The 20,432-nt window shown below is 44.9% G+C and overlaps 1 protein-coding gene across 1 annotated transcript in view; it reads left to right on the top strand.

Annotated features, from left to right (window-relative positions):
- The window catches only part of HHAT (hedgehog acyltransferase), a 314,228-nt gene that overhangs the window by 245,220 nt on the left and 48,576 nt on the right, over positions 1–20,432 (top strand). Inside the window, exon 11 of the mRNA XM_049634210.1 lies at positions 11,129–11,273. Coding sequence (XP_049490167.1) covers positions 11,129–11,273 — 145 coding nt within the window. The remainder of the gene's footprint in view (positions 1–11,128; positions 11,274–20,432) is intronic.

The raw sequence follows: 20,432 nt of genomic DNA, 5'->3' as shown, positions 1-20,432 counted from the left end.
TTTATAGAAAGATATGGGTTTAGAGTCATTGTGATGTCTGTATGTTTTATGCTTGTAGTGATGTCTCTGGTACTTTGTCTCACAGGATCCCCCTTAGGATCTCTTGTAGGGCTGGTTTCGTGGTGACAAATTCCTTCAGTTTTTGTTTGTTTGGGAAGACCTTTATCTCTCCTTCTATTCTAAATGACAGACTTGCTAGATAAAGGATTCTCGGCTGCATATTTTTTCTGTTTAGCACACTGAAGATATCGTGCCAATCCTTTCTGGCCTGCCAAGTTTCAAAAGAGAGATCAGTCATGAGTCTTATAGGTCTCCCTTTATATGTGAGGGCACGTTTATCCCTTGCTGCTTTCAGAATTTTCTCTTTATCCTTGTATTTTGCCAGTTTCACTATGATATGTCGTGCAGAAGATCGATTCAAGTTACGTCTGAAGGGAGTTCTCTGTGCCTCTTGGATTTCAATGCCTTTTTCCTTCCCCAGTTCAGGGAAGTCCTCAGCTATTATTTCTTCAAGTACCCCTTCAGCACCTTTCCCTCTCTCTTCCTCCTCTGGGATACCAATTATGCATATATTATTTCTTTTTAGTGTATCAGTTCTCTAATTTTCCCCTCATACTCCTGGATTTTTTTTATCTCTCTTTTTCTCAGCTTCCTCTTTTTCCATAACTTTATCTTCTAGTTCACCCATTCTCTCCTCTGCCTCTTCAATCCAAGCCGTCGTGGTTTCCATTTTGTTTTGCATTTCGTTTAAAGCGTTTTTCAGCTCTTCGTGACTGTTCCTTAGTCCCTTGATCTCTGTAGCAAGAGATTCTCTGCTGTCCTCTATACTGTTTTCAAGCCCAGCGATTAATTTTATGACTATTATTCTAAATTCAGTTTCTGTTATATTATTTAAATCCTTTTTGATCAGTTCATTAGCTGTTGTTATTTCCTGGAGATTCTTCTGAGGGGAATTCTTCCGTTTGGTCATTTTGGATAGTCCCTGGAGTGGTGAGGACCTGCAGGGCACTTCCCCTGTGCTGTGGTGTATAACTGGAGTTGGTGGGCGGGGCCGCAGTCTGACCTGATGTCTGCCCCCAGCCCACCGCTGAGGCCACAGTCAGACTGGTGTGTGCCTTCTCTTCCCCTCTCCTAGGGGCGGGATTCACCGTGGGGTGGCGTGGCCCATCTGGGCTACTTGCACACTGCCAGGCTTGTGGTGCTGGGGATCTGGCGTATTAGCTGGGGTGGGTAGGCAAGGTGCACGGGGGCAGGAGGGGCAGGCTTAGCTCGCTTCTCCTTAGGTGATCCACTTCAGGAGGGGCCCTGTGGCAGCGGGAGGGAGTCAGATCCGCTGCCGGAGGTTTGGCTCCGCAGAAGCACAGAGTTGGGTGTTTGCGCGGAGCTGGTTCCCTTTGGGATTTTGGCTGGGGGATGGGCGGGGGAGATGGCGCTGGCGAGCGCCTTTGTTCCCCGCCAAGCTGAGCTCTGTCATCCGGGGGGCTCAGCAACTCTCCCTCCCTTTGTCCTCCAGCCTTCCCGCTTTCCGAGCAGAGCTGTTAACTTATGACCTCCCAGACACTAAGTCACGCTTGCTGTCGGAACACACTCCGTCCGGCCCCTCCGCTTTTGCCAGCCAGACTCGGGGGCTCTGCTTGGCCGGCGAGCCGCCCCTCCGCCCCGGCTCCCTCCCGCCAGTTCGTGGAGCGCACACCGCCCCGCCGCCCTTCCTACCCTCTTCCGTGGGCCTCTCGTCTGCGCTTGGCTCCGGAGACTCCGTTCTGCTAATCCTCTGGCGGTTTTCTGGGTTATTTAGGCAGGTGTAGGTGGAATCTAAGTGATCAGCAGGACGCGCGGTGAGCCCAGCATCCTCCTATGCCGCCATCTTCCAACCCAAAAGTGTTTGGTTTAAATCAATGAAAATTTTTAAAAAATTTACTAATGTGTTAAGTTCTATAAATTTTTGTTGTTGCTGATTTATTTTATTCCATTGTTGGTGAGCATAGCCTTCATGATAAATTTTTAGAATATATTTGGGTTCCTTTCCTGGCTTAGTTCATATTCAGTTTGATTATGGTCCATTTGTATATGAAAATTGCATGTATTCATTGTTCTATGTATCTTTCTATTAGACAGGCCTAATAATTCTTTCATTGTGATAAATTATACATTTATACATTGCTGAAATTCTCATTTTGTTTATACATTACTCTCCTGGCTTTGGTGAGTGTTGTAATGACTGTTATTTTAAACTTTCATTCAAATAAAAATCACTTATTTTCATTTCATTAAGATCTGTTCCTGAAGATTTATCTTCGTTTGGAACATATTCCTCTGTTTCTTTATATATATATTTTTTTACTCTCTGTAATGGTTTCTTTGCATTAGATAAAATTACCATGTCTCCTAATCTTGACAGAGTTGTCTTGTGTAGAAGTTGAACCATGTCAGTCAGCCTGGCCTGAGCTTCTAATTTTTTTCTCAAACCTTTGTGATTGTCCAAGTTCAAGTTACCTTCTTCATTCTTAATGGCCTTCTTAGCTGAAGATGTGCTAAGACCTGTTAGTGTGCCCTAGGGGAGGGTCACAATCAGTACCTTGATGCAGTATGATTAGAATCTACACCCTCAATCATCAGCTGGGAGAATACATATTTAAACCTGTTTCCAAGGAAAAACTGGGAGATGGGAACTTTTGCCTGCTCAGTCTGTGCCAAGACTTGGTGTGTGGTCTCAGGAGAGTGCTCCTGTGCCTGTTAGGAACTGCTTCTTTGGTTGCTGCAGTCCTATGGGACTTGTGAATGGAAGCCTCAGTGGCCACCAGAGCTAGGCCATTGGGGGACCTGTTCCTTGGACAGCAGCTGCAAAAGCTGGCATGCAGGTGTAATTCAAGCTCCTTCCAGGGAGATACTGGCAACTTGGAGTGAGCTGGAGGGAAAAGGTGGGGGAGGTGTCCACCAGCTTCCCAGTGACCTGGGAGGATCACAGACATTCTTTAGATGTGTGCTAAATGAGCAGTCTGACTCTCAGGCAGAAAATTTTAAACTATGCAGTAGACCTCTTTCAGAGAAAGACTGGGAGATTTTTGCTTGCTCTCTTCGTGGTGACTCTGGGGAGAGAGCTGTGACAAGTGCTCATGTGCCCCTCAAGACTGCTTCTTTGTTTGCTCGTCTTGGGGGTCTTATGAACACAGGCACCATTGGTTTTCAGAGCTAATTGCCTGTTCCTGCAATGGGAGTCTTAAAATTTGGGGTGCTAGATGTGGGGTTCAGAATCTTTGTTCCTCAGGGATAAGCTGGGAATTAGGGTTTTTCTCCCAATTGGAGGATGCTTTGTGGGGGGTGGGGTTTATGGCAAGAGTATGTCTCAGCCTTGTCTGCCTGTTAAGATGTGGGTATTTTCTCATTTACCTGATGGGTAGGAGTTTCTCTGCCAGTTTCTGGATTTCTTTCAGTGTAAATTGCTCCATTTACAGAATGTATAGCTGTGCATTCAGTGCAGCCACAGAAGGAGGGAAGGGGAGGAACCTCTTGTGTCGCCACCTTGATAGCCTCTCCTCTTCTAAGATTGTTTTGCTTATTTAGGTTCCCTTGAGATTCCATCTTAATTTTAAGATGAGTTTTTCTGTTTTTGAAAAAAAAAAACATCACTGGGGTTTTGATAGGGATTGCCTTGAATCTCTAGATAGCTTTGGGTGGTGTTGTCGTCTTAATAATCTTAAATATTCCAATCTATGAATATGGATGTCTGTTTCTTCTTGAAGTGTTTTGTAGTTGTCAGTATATAAGTCTTTTCCCTCCTTAGTTAAATTTATTCCTAAGTATTTTTTTCTTTTTGATGCTATCGTAAATGGAATTCTTTTCCTAATCTGCTTTTCAGATGGTTTATTGTTAGTGTATAGAAGTGCAGCCGATTTTTGCATGTTAGTGTATAGAAGTGCAGCCGATTTTGCATGTTGAATCTTTGCCGAATTTTTTTTCATTAGTTGTAACAGTTTGGGGTTTTTTTATGTATATAAAATCTTTAGTTCTTTCTACATATAAAATCATTTCCTTTGCAATCAGAGATAAGTTTTGCTTCTTCCTTTCCAGTTTGGGTGCTAGGCCTATTAATTTTTATTCAGCTATTTTATATTCTTACTTTTGATCTTTTAGGTGTCATTTTCTGAGGGGATATGTTAAATCTCCTACTCTAATGGTGAATTCCAATTACTTTTTTAACTTCCAGTGTTATTTTAAGCCATATTGTTCTTGAAAATATTGAGCTCCTGAAATTGACACTTGGTGAGTATCTATCAACCATTGATTAAGGAACACATGCATAACTAAGTACTAGTTTTTGACGTATTTGAAGTATTTCAAGGAAAAAAACACTTCTTGAAGATCTACTTTGTATTTGGCACTGAAGGGACAAATATCTTGAAGATTCCATTCTAGGGGAGGGACACACAGTGCTACACAGACATAAATCTGTATAATATAGCAGGCAGCATGAAGACATTTGAGTTAGAGGAATGTGTGAATCCCTGTACTATCCTTACTACTCTACTTACCAGTGTATGACCTAGGACCTGTTACTTAAAGTCTATGCCCTTCTAGTTTCTCCTTTGCAAAAAGGGAATAGTTTCTCCTACTTAGCAATATAGCTTAAGGTCATCACATAGTGAATTTGTTTTTGCATCAGAAATTGTATAGCTAAAGCATATAGATTGATACTATCTATCCCCTGGGTTACAGAAACACAGAAAAGGGGTGACTGTGACAGGGTTAGAGTAGCCTATGTTTATCAAGTACCAATTGTGAACTAGGAGTCTGAGCTTGCCCGGAGCAGTGCAGTTAAAAAGTGGGCCCAGAACCTGAGCACCATTTGGACTCGTCCAAAGCTGTTGGTCTCCTGAGCTGACGCTGAGCTGGAGCTTGAAGAAAGAATTAGGAGGACACATTTTCAGTAGAGAAAACAGCTTGTGCAAAGGCACAGAGCTGTAAAAGTACGTGCCATGTTGGAAGAACAGTGAGTAGAGCTGTGTCATTAGCAGGAATCAAGGTTGGAAAGTAAAATGAGGTCTGATTGTAAAGGACCTTCTTTGGATTTTAGTCTCAAGTAGTAAAAGAGCCACCAAGATATTTTGCGCAATGGAGGGACATATTCAGTGTACCTGACGAACCAGAGGGGGAAAGGCCAAAGTATAGCATGCCAGTTAACAAAGAGGCTTCTGCACAATCCAGAGCAGAGACATGAGGACTAAAAGCACGGCCATGTTGGTAGAAGAGCAAGAACACGGGGTGAGACAGTACTGTTGGCCATTCCAGAACTTTTGGCAGGATCCCAGCCCCTCAAATATGGCTTAAGTTCTCTGATTATACCAAGAGCTTGTTGTTTGCTTGGCTATTTGAAAGCCTCCTGAAATTGCTTCGTATGCTGCATGGATTTGGATGCCAGACTATAGGCTGTGCTGTTTTTAACCAAGCAGGATATGTAAACTGTGGAGCAGGTGACTTGTCCATTTAAGCAAAGTTGGCTTTGTCTTTATCACCACAGTATTTGATTCTGTCTCAGGAGCATACATTGCTTAGATCTCAGTAGTAGATACTGGAAATTTTCATTTCATTGACCAGATATATTTTGGAGCTTCGTACACTTATAAGAAGGAAGGAGGTGTTGCTTTTGAGTGCCTTCATATATTCCTTTGGCATGGATATAGGATGGAATGGAACATTAAGGAAGTCAGGAGATTCTGTAACTTATTTAGGGCAAAGAGAGAGGCAGGTGTTAAATAACTAATTACTGAGCACACACAGAGTATTCATGGGTCTTATGTGATGCAGATGGAAGAATAGCACTCACCATACAGGGAGGAGCGTGAGAGAGGGGTTACTCATGAAACATGGACTTCTGAACGGAAGGGACCAAAGTGCCTTGTCAATGAAGCAAGGGGAGAGGTGTCCTGGCGGGTTGGCGCAGGATGGGACAGGAGTTTGGGTCTTCCTGAGTGTTTTGCCCTGGCCACCCTTCTCTTTCACAAGAGCTCTGATTGTTTCTTTGTTACCTTTGGTCTCATCTTTACAGCCTGTGGGGTGTCTACCCTCATTTACTCTCCCTAGTCTCCAGCAATATCCCCCATGCCATTTCCTTGTGCATCCTCTCTTACCCTCTGGGTAGCATTTTTATTAGAAAATGAAAGACTTCAGTGATTATATGGAAGAACTGTGTCCAGCTGCTCAAACCCACCCAATTTCTTTTTTTAGCTTCTTCCCATTTAAAAATAAACAGTATCAGGTCCCACTTGCCAAGCCTTTGTCAGTCTCCAGCAGCCATTCCTCCGGCCCATCTGCTCCCCCAGATGCTCAGCCTGTCCCCTCTTCCCAGCTCGGCCCCACATGCAGCCCCTCTGTGGACGAGTGTGGGACCCACCGCGCACAGCAGCCTGCAGCCCCACCGCGCCATCTGCCTCCCACCCTAGTGCACATTCTGAGAGTAACTTCTGACCCAGTTTCCACACCACCCCAGGACCCAACTTGTTCGCCCCAGCCCAGGTCCTGTGATTTCAAGGGACAGGATGCTGACTGGAAAAGAGAGAGGAGTTTCCATAGAGATAGGAATAAACACAGGAGCTGACACCTCACAGGAGGAAAGGCAAACTAGTTTGACAGTTTAGTTCTGCCCCAAGGTTTACTTTGTTTGGGTTAGTTCCTTTGGAAGTCAGTGTCTTAGAGGGAAGTATAAAGCAGTGCTTTGAGGGAAGTTTTAAAGTACGCTGTCCTTACAAAGTGTTCCCACACCCCACGTCTTGTTTCTTCTATCAGAGACCCTGAACTCACGCAGAGGAATTAGAGGTCTACCCTGGGTGTGTGCTTCTAGGTGTTCTGTGGGGCTTGCTGTATCCAGGCCCAAAGTCCAGGATCTGCTAAAGAGTGGGTTATATCAATGCTAACATGGAGAGGAACCATCTCAACCTGTTATTGAAGCCAGAGTCCCTGAGGGAGAACTGGTCACCCTAGGGTAGGAAGTGATACTTTCTATTCTTCTTCTTTCCTCTGGGCCTGTGGGGTGTGAGGGAGAGAAGCCTCGGGACTGGTGGCACACCATGCCTATCTGTGGTTGGCACAGGAGGCTCCTCTCAAGTTGGGTGCCAGGGGGTGGTGGGTGGGTTAGGGGAGCCTCACACTGGGGCACTGTGAAGAGCACTGTCCCTGCCCTGGGATGCCTTTCTCTGGGCCCCAGGGGAAAGGGGGAACTTTTTTGGCATCGCTCCTAATGAGGCAGGAAGGGAGGTTCTGTGCCCCCATAGACCAAGAGGGAAGTGGGCTTATAAGGAACATAGAAGAAAACATTTCACCCATGCTCAAGAGACACTGTTGACATTCTGGGCAGGACAGTTCTGTCTCACACATTGTAATATGTTTACTATCCCTGGGCCCTGCCATCTCATGCCTTAATTTTGTGACCTTGGGGCAACCAAAAGCTGCTCCGCAAGTTCTAACCATCCCCTGGGGATTAGAAAACCATTCCCAGTTTTTTGCTGCCAGGATATTGAATTGCCGTAGCCTCATCTTTCCTATGGGAAGAGACCATGACCAGACCAGAGCTCTGGTGTATCCTGTTGCATTTGTGTTAAAATCAGATTCTGTTTACCAGTCATTGCCTTATCTGACCAAGTTGGCAATTCCTATTTTCATACCTGATGCCTCCTCGCTATACACTGGCTTATTTCCCCATTTGGAGCACAGTCCATCACATGACCTCTCCTACCAGGGAGGCTTTTCAGCACCTGAATCATGACTAACATACGAGGCGTGGCCCCTGCACATGGACAGATAGCCTGTATCCTAGACGTGAAGGACCACAGGAGTGATGGCAACAATGGCTACAGGATATCTAAGGAGACTGTGTAAAAGAAATCAAGAGTTTAAAGTAGGAATGTTGACCCCATGGCCCTAGAGATGTAGAAAGTCGTATTTATTGGTGGAGCTGGCCAGATATACCCTTCCAGCCTTGCCCATGTGACTTCTTCCCTCCTTAGGACCTCTAAGCATGGAACTTGGGTCTGGAGTGTAAATCAGGGGCTGAGGCCAGATGGCTCCCAAGGTAGAGGGAGATCCACAGTGTCTAAACCGTCACCTCCCGCAGTGTATTCAGGGACTCCGAAGAGGAGAGATGGGTTCTAGCTGAGATTCACATCCCCTTTGCTATTAACCGTGGGTTATCCGCACAGGCCCTCTCTTTTATTCCTGGTGCCTCTCATTCTGCTCTCCCACTGATCCACAGGGCAGAGAAGTGATGCTGAGTCAAGTTTGCTGCTTGTGGGCAGCCAGGCTAATTTTGTTAGTTCAGAGGATGGGGCTATTAGTTCAATCAGGTTTTTGGATTTACTTTATTGTCTCCTACTTTGGTAATCAACAACTGCCTATAAGCATCTTGATTTCTCCTTTGTATCTTTCTGGTGTATTGATTCTAAAAGCCTGTGCTTTTAATGTTCTTGCTTAGTTTTTGCAAAATTAACTCTTTATAAAAATTGAATTGTAGCCCATTTTGTCAGATTTTAGATGTCCTCCATTGTCTCTGAGATCAGAGGCTCTTTCATATTTGCTGTTATTTTGACTTTTTTTTCCCTAAGCAGAAATAGGAATTTATTGACTCATATAGCTGAATAATCACAGAAGCAAAGGAAGATCCGTTAGAACCAGAGCTTCAGGTGCTGAAGTGAGGAGCCCTGTGTCTCCAGGACTCACTCTCCGCCTCACCTCCTCCCTTGCTCTGCCCCTTGCCCCACACCTCTGCCTCCTACCAGCCTGGTCCTTGCCCCCTACTGGGTCACCTGGCTCCTCAGTCCTGCTTAGAACTAAGCCCAATGCAAAGAGCAGTTTCCTCTCTCAGTATCTCTCAGTTGGTTATTTAATAATTGTAATCATTTCCTGTAAAAGGAGAACCACTCTGAGCTTAACCAATCTACGTGCATTCTGTGTCATTGACATTAATATGGAAAAGATTACATGGAGCCTTTGAATTCCCCTAACAGGATGTAAGGTTGGAGGACACGGGTGGGTTTGGAACAGAAGTGCCAGAACATCTGACTCACCGGGTCCCTTAGAAATGAAACACGTTATCAGTGGTCCTGTACCTGGAGAGAATTATTTGGATACATTTGTGCCAGTTAGGGTAATCTATATTGTCTTAATTTATCATTCTGAATTTCCCCCCTATCTCCCTCCTTCCTCTCCTCCTGCCTCCCTAGTTACTGCCGATGGAGCCAGTGATACACAGAAAATATCTTCTGCTCTCAAATGCAGAAACTGGTAGATTAATGTCTCCCTATTCTCAGAGGTGAAGAGTGCTGAATTACAAGCCCATTTCATCCCCATGTCTCTTTCATCACTATTTTAAAACAATTTTTAATGTTTTATTTTTGAGAGAGAGAGATACAGAGCGCTACTCGTAGGGGAGGGGCAGAGAGAGAGAGGGAGACACAGAATCCGAAGCAGGCTCCAGGCTCTGAGCTGTCAGCACAGAGTCCAACATGGGGCTCAAACCCATGAACTGCGAGATCATGACCTGAGTTGAAGTCAGACGCTTAGCTGACTGAGCCACCCAGGCGCCCCTTGTTTTTATACTGTGTAATTAACTCTTGTCTGGTCTGACTTGACAGTGTCCTCTATACATGCTTGTGGCCTTTTAGAACAAGGGAGAGACTAGAGGTCACCTTGTCTGGTAGCCTCTAATTGGAGACATGTCAGCATCATCAGAGAGCTTTCCAGAACAATGATGTCCAAGCAGATGACTCAGTGCCAACTACACAGCTTATCTGTGAGAAGACCACACTTTACTTTGACATAATGGTGGCAGTAAAACCATGCTCCAAGGTGATGCTGGAGAACACCATGGATGGGGTGACATGTGATTGCAGCTGTATCTGAGCATATAGAACAGAAGCTGGAACTGGCAGGAGAGGAAAAGGAGAGGGGGTCAGAAATTGATTTCTCTAGGTTTCCAATAGACACTGACCAAGGCTTACACACTGGCCCCAGATAGTCCGTAACAGACTTGCCAGAACTAAGCAAGCCTCCTTCCAGAGACACCCTCCAGCTTAATCCTTTTCTCATACTAGGAATTTGGTTAATTCAGATTTCTATTTGTAATTGGAGCACAGCTGAAATCAGGATGCAAGTGATCCCAGAAATATGTAGGCTTCAGGAAGATATTCAGGAACAATCTCCAAACCCTCTGCTCTCTCCTTTTTCTGTGTCTTTGGATTTGATGGAGGTATTTGTCAGAAACCCTGGGGCCCTTTGGCCTTGCTGTTGCACTGCACCTGGTTCTCATTCTGCATATGCAGTCCCTAAGAACAGTCCCTGTGGACGTGTCGATGGCGCTCATACACTCCAGGCACAGCCCTCTGCCATCTTACTCAGGAGGACCACCAGAACAGTCAGTACCAAGAAAGAAAGGCTCTGTTTACTTGATGCAGTCCCCAAGAAGTTATTAAAAGGGAAGGAAAAAGTGCAATGAAGCCCTCAGATGGACAAGCAGAATTCTTTATCATCATCATTGTTGGAAACCACCTCTCTGTTTCCTGCGTATTTCAGGTGCTGTGACAAGCGGCCGCTCTTGGAAGCTGCCGCAGGCTCACTCTCAGTGGGGCGTGTACCCTGAGCTCTGATTCCGGGAATGAGGTCGGCTTGTGCTGATTCCCCTGCGCCCTCTTAATGGGATTCTTCCTCACAGTGGGTCAGATTGACAGGATGGCTTCCCAGAGTCCAGTTACCTGGCCCAGAACATCACCCTGATCTTGACCTCGTTACATGGAGTTGTGCTAGTTATAAGGGAGCCCAGTTTAAACAGTTCTTATACCTGTAGTTCACATGCAGAGGATGTGTGGACACATTCATTCTGGACAGATCTTGACTAGCTTCAGTGCTTGTGTGACACATGTCAGGGGAAGCCCGTTTGGCAGTAGGAAGCAACAAATTGGGGGTGCATCACTTCTTAGACCGGAGTGAGCATGACACAGGAATGGAAGTTTTTATGGCTGCTTAAGTCCTGCCCCAGCTCAGGCTCTGGGCTGGGTGTCCTGGGCTGGTACTAGAGATGCCCGGTGGTACCTCAGCACTATTTTTGTGCCCCTCCAGTGAGACACCACCTGCCTTTTCCCCACAGATTCACTTCTTCTCCCCACAAGCCCGCCGTCGATTCCACGCCGCCTTTGCGTCTTGTTCCACCTCCATGCTGATCCTGTCCAACCTGGTGTTTCTTGGGGGCAGTCAAGTTGGGAAAATCTACTGGAACAGGATCTTCATACAAGGTAAGTTGCCTGACAATGCTGTTTTCAGTCAATTTCTTGTTTTCCACGTATGCTGTTGCCACATACCTTGTGGTACATCTGTGTGGTGTAGCGGGAGGCGTTCATTGTTCTGTTCGTGGTATGTGACCCGTAAAATACCAACCAGAAACAATTCCCCGTGTTTAGCCATAACGTTCAGGGGCCCCTACGTCGATGTACCTCTCGTCTATTACATGCGGCACTTAACATTAAAAGGTATTATCCCAGCTCTCCCAAACTCTGCTGTTGCCTTCTACTAAATTAATACTCTGGTTTTTAAAAAGTTTCCTGGGGCACCTGGGTGGTTCAGTCGGTTAAGTGTCTGACTTCGGCTCGGGTCGTGATCTCACGGTCCACGAGTCCTAGCTCTGTGTCACACTCTGTGCCAACAGCTCAGAGCCTGGAGCCTGCTTCGGATTCTGTGTTTCTGTCTGTCTCTGCCCCTCCCCTGCTCATGCTCTCTCTCTCTCTCTATCAAAAACAAATAAAAAACAATTTAAAAAAAAGTTTCCTAATCTTCCTTCCTAATCATCCCAGCCTTCAGTATACTGCAAAAGTCTAACCTTTCATTTACCGCTCTGAGCATCCTGGTCAGCAAGGTCCTGGAAGCCCCACTGTGCTCTCCTGTAGCTGTGGGCTTGGCACCCGGGTTTGCCACAGCTCTTTGTTGTAGGTGTGTTTGTCTGAACACCGGGATGCCAACACTCATGGCCAGTCTTGTATATAATGTGCATGAAGTGGTGTGTGTCAGTGTCCACAGCAAGCCACACCTCCAGCAGGTAAAATGCTGGTCTGTGGGGGTTACTGTGGAAACACTGCATTAATAATCGATCATCATTTATTTATGGTCCCTACTGCCCTTAGGCCGGAACTAAGAGCTCTGTCACGGCCTTGAGAGACTTGGGAGAATGAGGCCTGAGTACAGTGCACATTACTCCAGCCAGTTTACCGGGTGTGAAAAGCCAAGGTCCCCTGTTCTGTTTCCCTGACCAATGGCATGGTTTTGTGCCTTTGGTCTGGGAAGTTTTGCCAGGCGGTAACGACGTGATTGACTGCATGACCAGGCTGTCCTCTCTACATCCGGGTCCCTGAGGAGCCAGTGATGCTTCCACTGCAGCTTTTTTCATACCAGAAATAACCCTGGCACAGCTGCATGAGCCCAGAATGCCAGGTCACAAGTCTAAACCGTGGCGGCTTGGGGGAGCCAGGCTCAAAGGGGCCATGAGAGAGCCCTGCTCTGCTTTCCTCTCATCATTACAAAACCCCTCTTTGATCTTACTTTTTGAGAACTATCTTAGCTGATGGTTCCTGAAAAGACAATGTACTTTTTAAGTGGGAACCGTCCTTTAATAAAGATGGGAGCCGATGGGGTGCAGAGGGTCTCAAGAAAAAAAACATGCTCCTTGCGGTGGGCGACAGTGTCCTACTTTCCTGGCTTCCAACCACAGTACCAAGGACACTGTGACTCGGGAAAATGCTGACTTGGGACTTGCTGGTCACATGGACAAGAAGGCTCCGATCTTTGCTTCCAGAAATGAGGCCTCAGGTATTTGCCACTTCCAAGGCACTGAGAATACATTACAAAAAAGAAGCACACATAAATGTAGGAGCTGAACATGCAAACAGAAATGTGTCCACAGACTGAGGTAGTTGTGCCAGATGCATGAGCGACTTACCGTAGGTCATAGGATGGAGCGGCTTACCTTCCCGCAAAAACTGGATTTCACAGAGGAGGTGGCAATTGAATTGGAGTTTTGAGCTGCAAGTAGGAACTTGCCAGGTGGAGAAGGCAGGTGTGTGGGAATAATTAACACTAGCTGCTCTGTCAGATAGTTCTGAACTCTCAGTAATCTTTTCCCATAGAAATTTATTCTTCTCACAGTTCATTGTGGGTCCAGTGGCTTTTTCTAGGCAGTGACTCCAGAACCTAGAATGTTTCTATGTTGATTCTTTACTTTCTTGGCCTGGCATCATGGAGGAGAAGAGCACATGGGGATGACACACAAGTACTAAATATCCCCGCCAGTGGTGACGCACAGCATTTCTGCTCACATTCCATTGGCCGGAACCAGTCACATGACCAGCCCAAGTGCAAGAGAGGGAGATGTGGGGAAGTGCACAGATATTCGTAGGTTATGGCACAGCAGGAGACGGTACAGGAGGCAACCTGGAGGTGCCCAAGGGGCAGGTAAAAATGTGAGTTGGACTGCGGAAAACAGTATGGCAGTTCCTCAAAAATTAAAATAGAAATACCATATGATCCAGAAATTCCACTACTGAAAATTTACCCAAAGAAAATGAAAATATTAATTTAAAAAGATACGTGCACCCCTATGTTCATTGTGGCATTATTTACAATCACCAAGGTGTTTGGTGATTACGAACAACCTAGGTGTTCGTAAATAGATGAGTGGATAGAGAAGATGTGGTATGTATGTGTGATGGGATATTACTCAGCCATAAAAAGAATGAAGTCTTGCTATTTGTGACATGGATGGATGTGAAGGGTATTATGTGAAGTGATGTAAGTCAGACAAAGGCAAATACCATATGATTTTACTTACATGTAGAATAAAAAAAAATAGTTTGGTTTTTACAATAAGCATACAAGAAATAACATTCTTTGGTTGGATATTGAGGTTGATATTTTCCAAGGAAGACCGTAGCTCATGGAATAGTGGTAGAAATGATCAACTGATATACCTAAAAGCTAAATTTTTGCTAAAGTAATTCTTCATCAAATAAATATAGATGGGTAAGGCAAAGAAGAAAGCCCTGAGTATTCAAGAGTCAAAATGAATGATACTTATGAATATTAACATTCAGTTTCATTTAGTCAAAATACAAAAGCTAACACAAATTTATGGAATTACCAGATCATGGATTTTAAAACCATCAGTCACTTCCACGATCACTATGATTATGATGCTATGGCCTGTGATAATTCATTTACAAACATTGTACTCTGACAAAGGGGGAAAAATGAATTTTTTGAATTTACAAATAAATAATATTGATAATTAAAAAAAAATAAAAACAGAAACAGACTTGTGAATACACAGAGCTGGTGGCTGCCATAGGGGAGAGGGACATGGGGTGGGGGGTGAAATAGGTGAAGAGGATTAAGAAGTACAAACTTTCAGTTATAAAATAAGTAAGTTCCAGACATGAAAGGTACAGCATAAGGAATATAATCAATAATATAATAATGGTACATGGTGCCATAATGTAACTATACTTATTGTGGTGAGCATCGCACAGTGTATGGACTTGTGGAATGACTATGTTGTGCCTCTGAAACTACTAATACAACATCGTATGTCAACTATACTTCAGTAATCAAGTGTTTGTCTGGATGTGGGTTACAGTTGGGGAGGTTTAGACTACATGAACTGTGGGAGTCAAGGGCACACAGGTACGTGAGGCCACGGGGGGTGGATACAGGTCCCCAGGCAGCAGGCACAGAGCGAGAAGAGAGCAGGGTGGGAGGTGTGATCTGGCTGTGCAGGCACGTAAAGTGGCGGAGGAAAGGTCACAGCTATAAGATGTTCTTACTGCTTCTCGAAGGCATGCTTTGCCCTGCACCCTGTGGAACTAACATCAGGCACCCCGGGGTCAGGGCTCAGAAAAAAACCAGTCTGCTTCTGCCGTGCGGGTCCTGCTATGGCCTTCGACTCGATCTATGTCGTACCTTTGGAGCCAGGTGCCTGAGTCCTGGAGACCCAATCTCCAAATATGGAGGGCTCTATGGAAGCATTTTTCTCTGGTTTCTGAGGCCAGGGAGGCTCAGCTTAGAAGGCATTTACTGTGTCAGAGAGTCTTTAAGTCAGCCTGGTCCCATCCCAGCTGGTCCGTCCCATGGGCCTCCTAAGGCAGGGGATGTCTACTGGGGACTTGGCAGTTCCCTTGTTTGCATGTTCCCCACTGCGGGTCTTTGAGTCAATTTCAGTATCTCCTGGAAGAAGCTAAAGCAGATGGTGCCAAATCTCCCATCCTTGAGACCTCTGGATTTTACTTCATAACTCATTTGATTGACTTGATAGAACAGTACTATGAATATTCATGTTTGGGTACAAAAAAGTACTAATGAGTTTGTAGGATGTTTCCGCATAACTCTGTTGGGGGTGTTACATTCGCTTTCTAAAATTAAAAAATCTGAATTCTGAAACTCCTCTGCTCCTAATGGTTTCAGATACAGGATTGCTGACCTGCACATGTATCAGCTGATGAATGAATCAGGACTTTGAGACCCTGGTTGTCTCTGGCCTCTTCTTCAGCCAATGGAGTTTGCTGTTCTGAGACCCACCCCTACTCACTGAGGAACATGAGACAGGAGTGAGTGAGGGGACGGAGAGTTCAAGCTCAGTATTTAGATTTCCAGGTTGAATGGGAAGGTGGCCCTTCCCCAAGGGTAACAGACTTGTCCCTGTGCACCTTGATGGGCTGGGCTCTGCTGTAGTGAGATACAGGAAGTGGTAATGGGTGTCCTTCCAACAGATCTTGCCTCTGTGAGTCCTGGAAGGGCAGGGAGGGGGCAGCTAGGCATCTGAGGATGGGGATCATAGAGGAGATTGCAAATCCCCCCCCCCCCCCCCGCCAGAGAAGGGGCTGAGAGGATACAGCTTCGCTAGTTCTCAGGGAGACCTTTCCCCACATTGCTGATGTGCCTGGAAATACCTCACAGTTAGCCTGGAGATGTTGGCTTAAGGTCACTATCTCCCTATCTCCAGTTCCTTGGATTTTGGCATGGGTCTGTTTGCTTTAAGCTACAAAGCTTATTTTAGTAGCATATGTAAAAATCTCTAGCCTGGTCTCTATGCGGCTGGTAACACCAGGCTGTAAAATCAGACCCTGCCCTTTCTGCTAGGCACACTGCCCTACTGCCAGGAAATCGGAAGATGTCAGCCAGCAGATGGGAATGCTGAGCGGCCCTCTCAGGGCATCACACACCATTTTTATCGGGTGTTCTCTCTGCTGCAGGGGTTGGAGAAGTAATGTTCAATTAATTACGGGAAATCATCTATATCTTTGCCTTTAAAACCAAAAGTCCCCAAACTTGTGCTATTGAAATTTACTTCAAGCAGCTTGAGGAATGTGAATGTTTAGGCCTCGTATATTTAAGGAGCTTAGCTGGATCCAGGGATCTGAGAAGGATGTGTTCTGGGGATTTGGTCCCCGGGCCTGCTCTAGGGGGCTCTGCTGTTGCATGCTTTGCAAACTCAGGTTGCTTCTTACATAACTCTTTGGCCTTCAAAAGCATCTGTTGATGGAAAGAGCTTTCTCCTGTCTTAAATCCTTGACGTTGAAGTATAAGTTAATTTCTTGAACAAGCAGATGATGACTCCTCTCTAACTCAGAAATATCAGTGAGTTATAACTCCAAATCTGCAAGACCAAGCTCCATAAAGCAATTGTGTCTCAAGCATCCTTGCAGTGCCCTGTAGTCCTGCTACAGCTGGCAGTGCCCTGTGTTCGGAGGGGATGGATGTACATTGGGAATATATCTGGCCTTGAGGGGCTGAAAGCTTTATTAATGTTTGTGTGCAAGGCGGTGTTGCTTCTGGAAGGTCCATTTGCTTTTGTCAGCAGTAGGCAGGGACTCTGTAAAAAAGGGACCTAATCTTTTCCCAAGCGGTAGGGACCTAGATCCTGCATCTAGGGTTTTGCAGTGACAGAAATTTCATAGGGACATGGTATCCACCAAATACTCTTCTGCCTGACTTCTCATCACACACACACACGCGCATGCTCAAACACACTCAAACACACACACACGCACCCTACACCTGTTTCCCTCCTCTTGTTGCCTGATCTAATTTGGCAAACTCCATCTCAACACTTAGTTCCTGGAGTGGCCCTGCGCCAAGGCAAGGAGAATGTGGTTCTTTTCCAGATTGCAATGAGAGAGGTACTAGTAGTTTTTTGTTCTGTTTTGTTTTGTTTTTTATGCAGGTCAGAACGTTTACACTCCCCATATTTGCTTACTATTTCTAGCTGAGAAAGGAGAAAGTAGATTTCCTCCCTGATTACTAGCTTGTCCAGGCAACTTATTTGTCTCCTGACTCAAATGGCTCTGGACAGGCATTTTATTTAAAGCTGAACTGGGGTATCACACTGGAAATTCTGGAAGGCTGTGGTTAGATAGAAACTCATTCCCCTCACATCTTGTTAAGTTCTTGGGACTGAAATTTCATTTTTGATGAGAGAAGACAGGGGGCAGAAGTCAGTGTCTCAGGGGCCTTCCTTTGTGATTACTTTGTCTTGCCATCTTCGCTAGCCGTCACCTTCAAAGGGAGTTTCTGTTGCTCTGATCGATCCTGCTTCTGCCTCACTGCATCCTGTGCGAGCTGTAGAACAGTTAGAGGAGCAGGGGCTTCCCACCCATCGTATTCGTGGTAAAGTTGTTTGTAGATATAGGTTATAAGGTTCATCCATGGTTACACATTGGTCCATTTATGGCTATTCTTGGAATCTGAATTTCAAGACTTAGAGATGTCTTGCTTTCATCTTTACTCTATGCCACATGGTCTCCCAGATGGCTTGGACATGGGTTTTTTAAAAAGCACTTCAGGCCAAGTCACTAGGTATAGGACATGAGAAACAGTGAGTGGGAGTTCTTATCCAGCAGTGTGCCTGGGGTTATGTTAAAGCTGAGAGGATTTCTAAAATATCTAGAAAGGAATTTGAATCATAGTACATTTAAATACTACTTTCTGTAAGATTGTGGGAAACTTTTTCCTGTTAACCAGGAGTTTCTGTGAATTCATTTGCAAAGAGTTTTATGGACTATGGGAACATTTTAAAGCAGTCTTTACATAGAATATCAGGTAAAGACTAGTAGAACTTAGACACAGTTAGTCAAATAAAAATAATTTTGATTTTTACTGTTTTATTAGCATATAATATTTGAAATCTCTACTTCTTGCTGGCCCTAATCTACATGCCCCCAATCATATATGTGCAGGGTGATATGCAGAGGTATGTTACAATCAAATCACTATCTTATACACTTTAATTTTTTTTAATGTTTATTTATTTTTGAGAGAGAGACAGAGTGTGAATGGGGGAGGAGGAGAGAGAGAGGGAGACACAGAATCGGAAGCAGGCTCCAGGCTCTGAGCTGTCAGTGCAGAGCCCAATGCGGGGCTCAAACTCATGAACCCTGAGATCATGACCTGGGCTGAAGTTGGACGCTTACCGACTGAGCCACCCAGACGCCCCATCTTATACACTTTAAATTAATACAATATTATATGTTAATCATATCTCAATAAAATGGGGGACAAGAGGAAAAAAGCATATTACAAATATGTAAATAGAAATTAAAGTCAAACCAAAATAATTTTAAAAATCTAAGTCCCATTTATTCTCTAACTATATATATATATATATATAACTGCTCACCATGTGATAATATATTCAATATATAAAAGGATATCTGTAGCGGGATTCGTAAGCCTGTACTGTAAGGCCCAAACCAAGAAATCTCTTGGGATTGCAGTACATGTTTGCTTTCCAAAATGAACCACGCATCCTGGAATTTATGTTATTAATTTATTTGACTGCTTATCACAGTTACTATTATACCTTCCGCTACGGGTGCAGGAATCGTTCAACACCAGCTGTGCCAGCACATTCCAGATAAGGATAAAAGGGGAGGGGCGCTGGCCTTAACCCACTTCTTCTGGAACTGGTGCCTTATGCAAGGATAAAGTCCAAAATGGTAACTCTGCTAGTTTTTATCTTCTGCATCGGTAGCCAAGGGACCCTTTTTACCATACTGTCTTTTCCAGTCACTACTGAGCATTATTAAAAAGCGTTAAAGCTTAAGAATATGTAATATGGAATTCAGTAACATTTTGTACCAGAAGGAAATTCTGCAAAGCCATCATCACCAGGTGTCTCAGCTTTGGAACAAATTCTTTCATGAGGCAGGACCCTTTGTTGGGTGTGTTTCTGTTTACTATTGCACTGGACACTGACCACCTGCGTTATGCCACCACTGGCATTTGTTTCCTGTGGTTGCTGCAACAAATGATTATAAATTTGATGGCTTAAAGCAATACAAATTTATCTCTTACTGTTCTGGAGGCCAGAAAGCTGAAATCAGTATGGCTGGACCAAGGTCAAAGTGTTGGCGATACTCGTTTCTTGTGGAGACTCTAGGGTAGAATCTGTTTCCTTGCCTTTTCTAGCTTCCGGAAGCCACCTACACCCCGTGGCTTCTGGCTGACGTTCCTCCTTTTTAAATCCCTCCCTCTGTCCCTCTACTTCCGTCATTACTGTGCCTTCTATCTGATTCCTTGTGTCTCTCCTACAAAGAACCCGTGGTTACAACAGGCCCACCTGGGTAGTCCAGGGTAATCTTCCCGTATCAAGATCCTTAACTTGGTCACATCTGCAAAGTCTCTTTTGCCAGGTGGAGTAATATTCGTGGGTTTCAGAGGTTAGGGTGTGGTCATCTCTGGAGAAGCCATTATTTAGCCTGGAATAGCACAATACGGTCACAATCACTATCGAACAGAACATTCTTCCTGTGGCACTGATGAGATAGCCTCTTCCTAAAGAGCTTTGATTATAAAATAGCAAATTGGATATGCTGCTAGCTTCATTAAAATGAGAATCAGCCTGTAAAAAGAAGTGGTACTTGAATTTCACAAAAGTGTACTTGTGAGGTTTGCTATCTTCAGGGTACTTAGGGAGTAGTATAGGAGAAAGCTGTAGCTTTGCTGGCTCAGCTCAGTCCCCCATTCTCTGGGAGCAAACCTCTCCCACCGCACTCTCATTCTGTGCCATTCTGGTAGGGCACATCTTGCACCTAAGATTCAGGGTTCAACATGTGCCGGGACTGGCCAGTTTCTGTTGGAACTGTCAGGAAGGAAAAACATTCTTTCCTTTGCTATTGCGGAGGTGTCAGAACATCGGGCTGGAGCTGCTGGCAGCCCTCTTGCCACCACCAGTGAGAGCCAGGTAGCAAGGAAAGCCAGCTCTGAGGAAAGCAGAGCTACATGTTGGATGCTGTGTTTTGGAGACAACTCACTGCCACAGATTTTTAAGCCCCTAGATCCAGGCGTCCTTGAAGCCAACGTGTCTGTTACTTTTCAGTTACAGGAGTTCCTTGCTGTTCGTTTTTTTTTTTTTT

Source organism: Panthera uncia, chromosome F1 (genome assembly GCF_023721935.1).
Source record: "Panthera uncia isolate 11264 chromosome F1, Puncia_PCG_1.0, whole genome shotgun sequence".
NCBI classification, from domain to species: Eukaryota; Metazoa; Chordata; class Mammalia; order Carnivora; family Felidae; genus Panthera; species Panthera uncia.
Note: the sequence above shows the minus strand (reverse complement) of the source record. Positions and strands in the feature narration are given on the sequence as shown.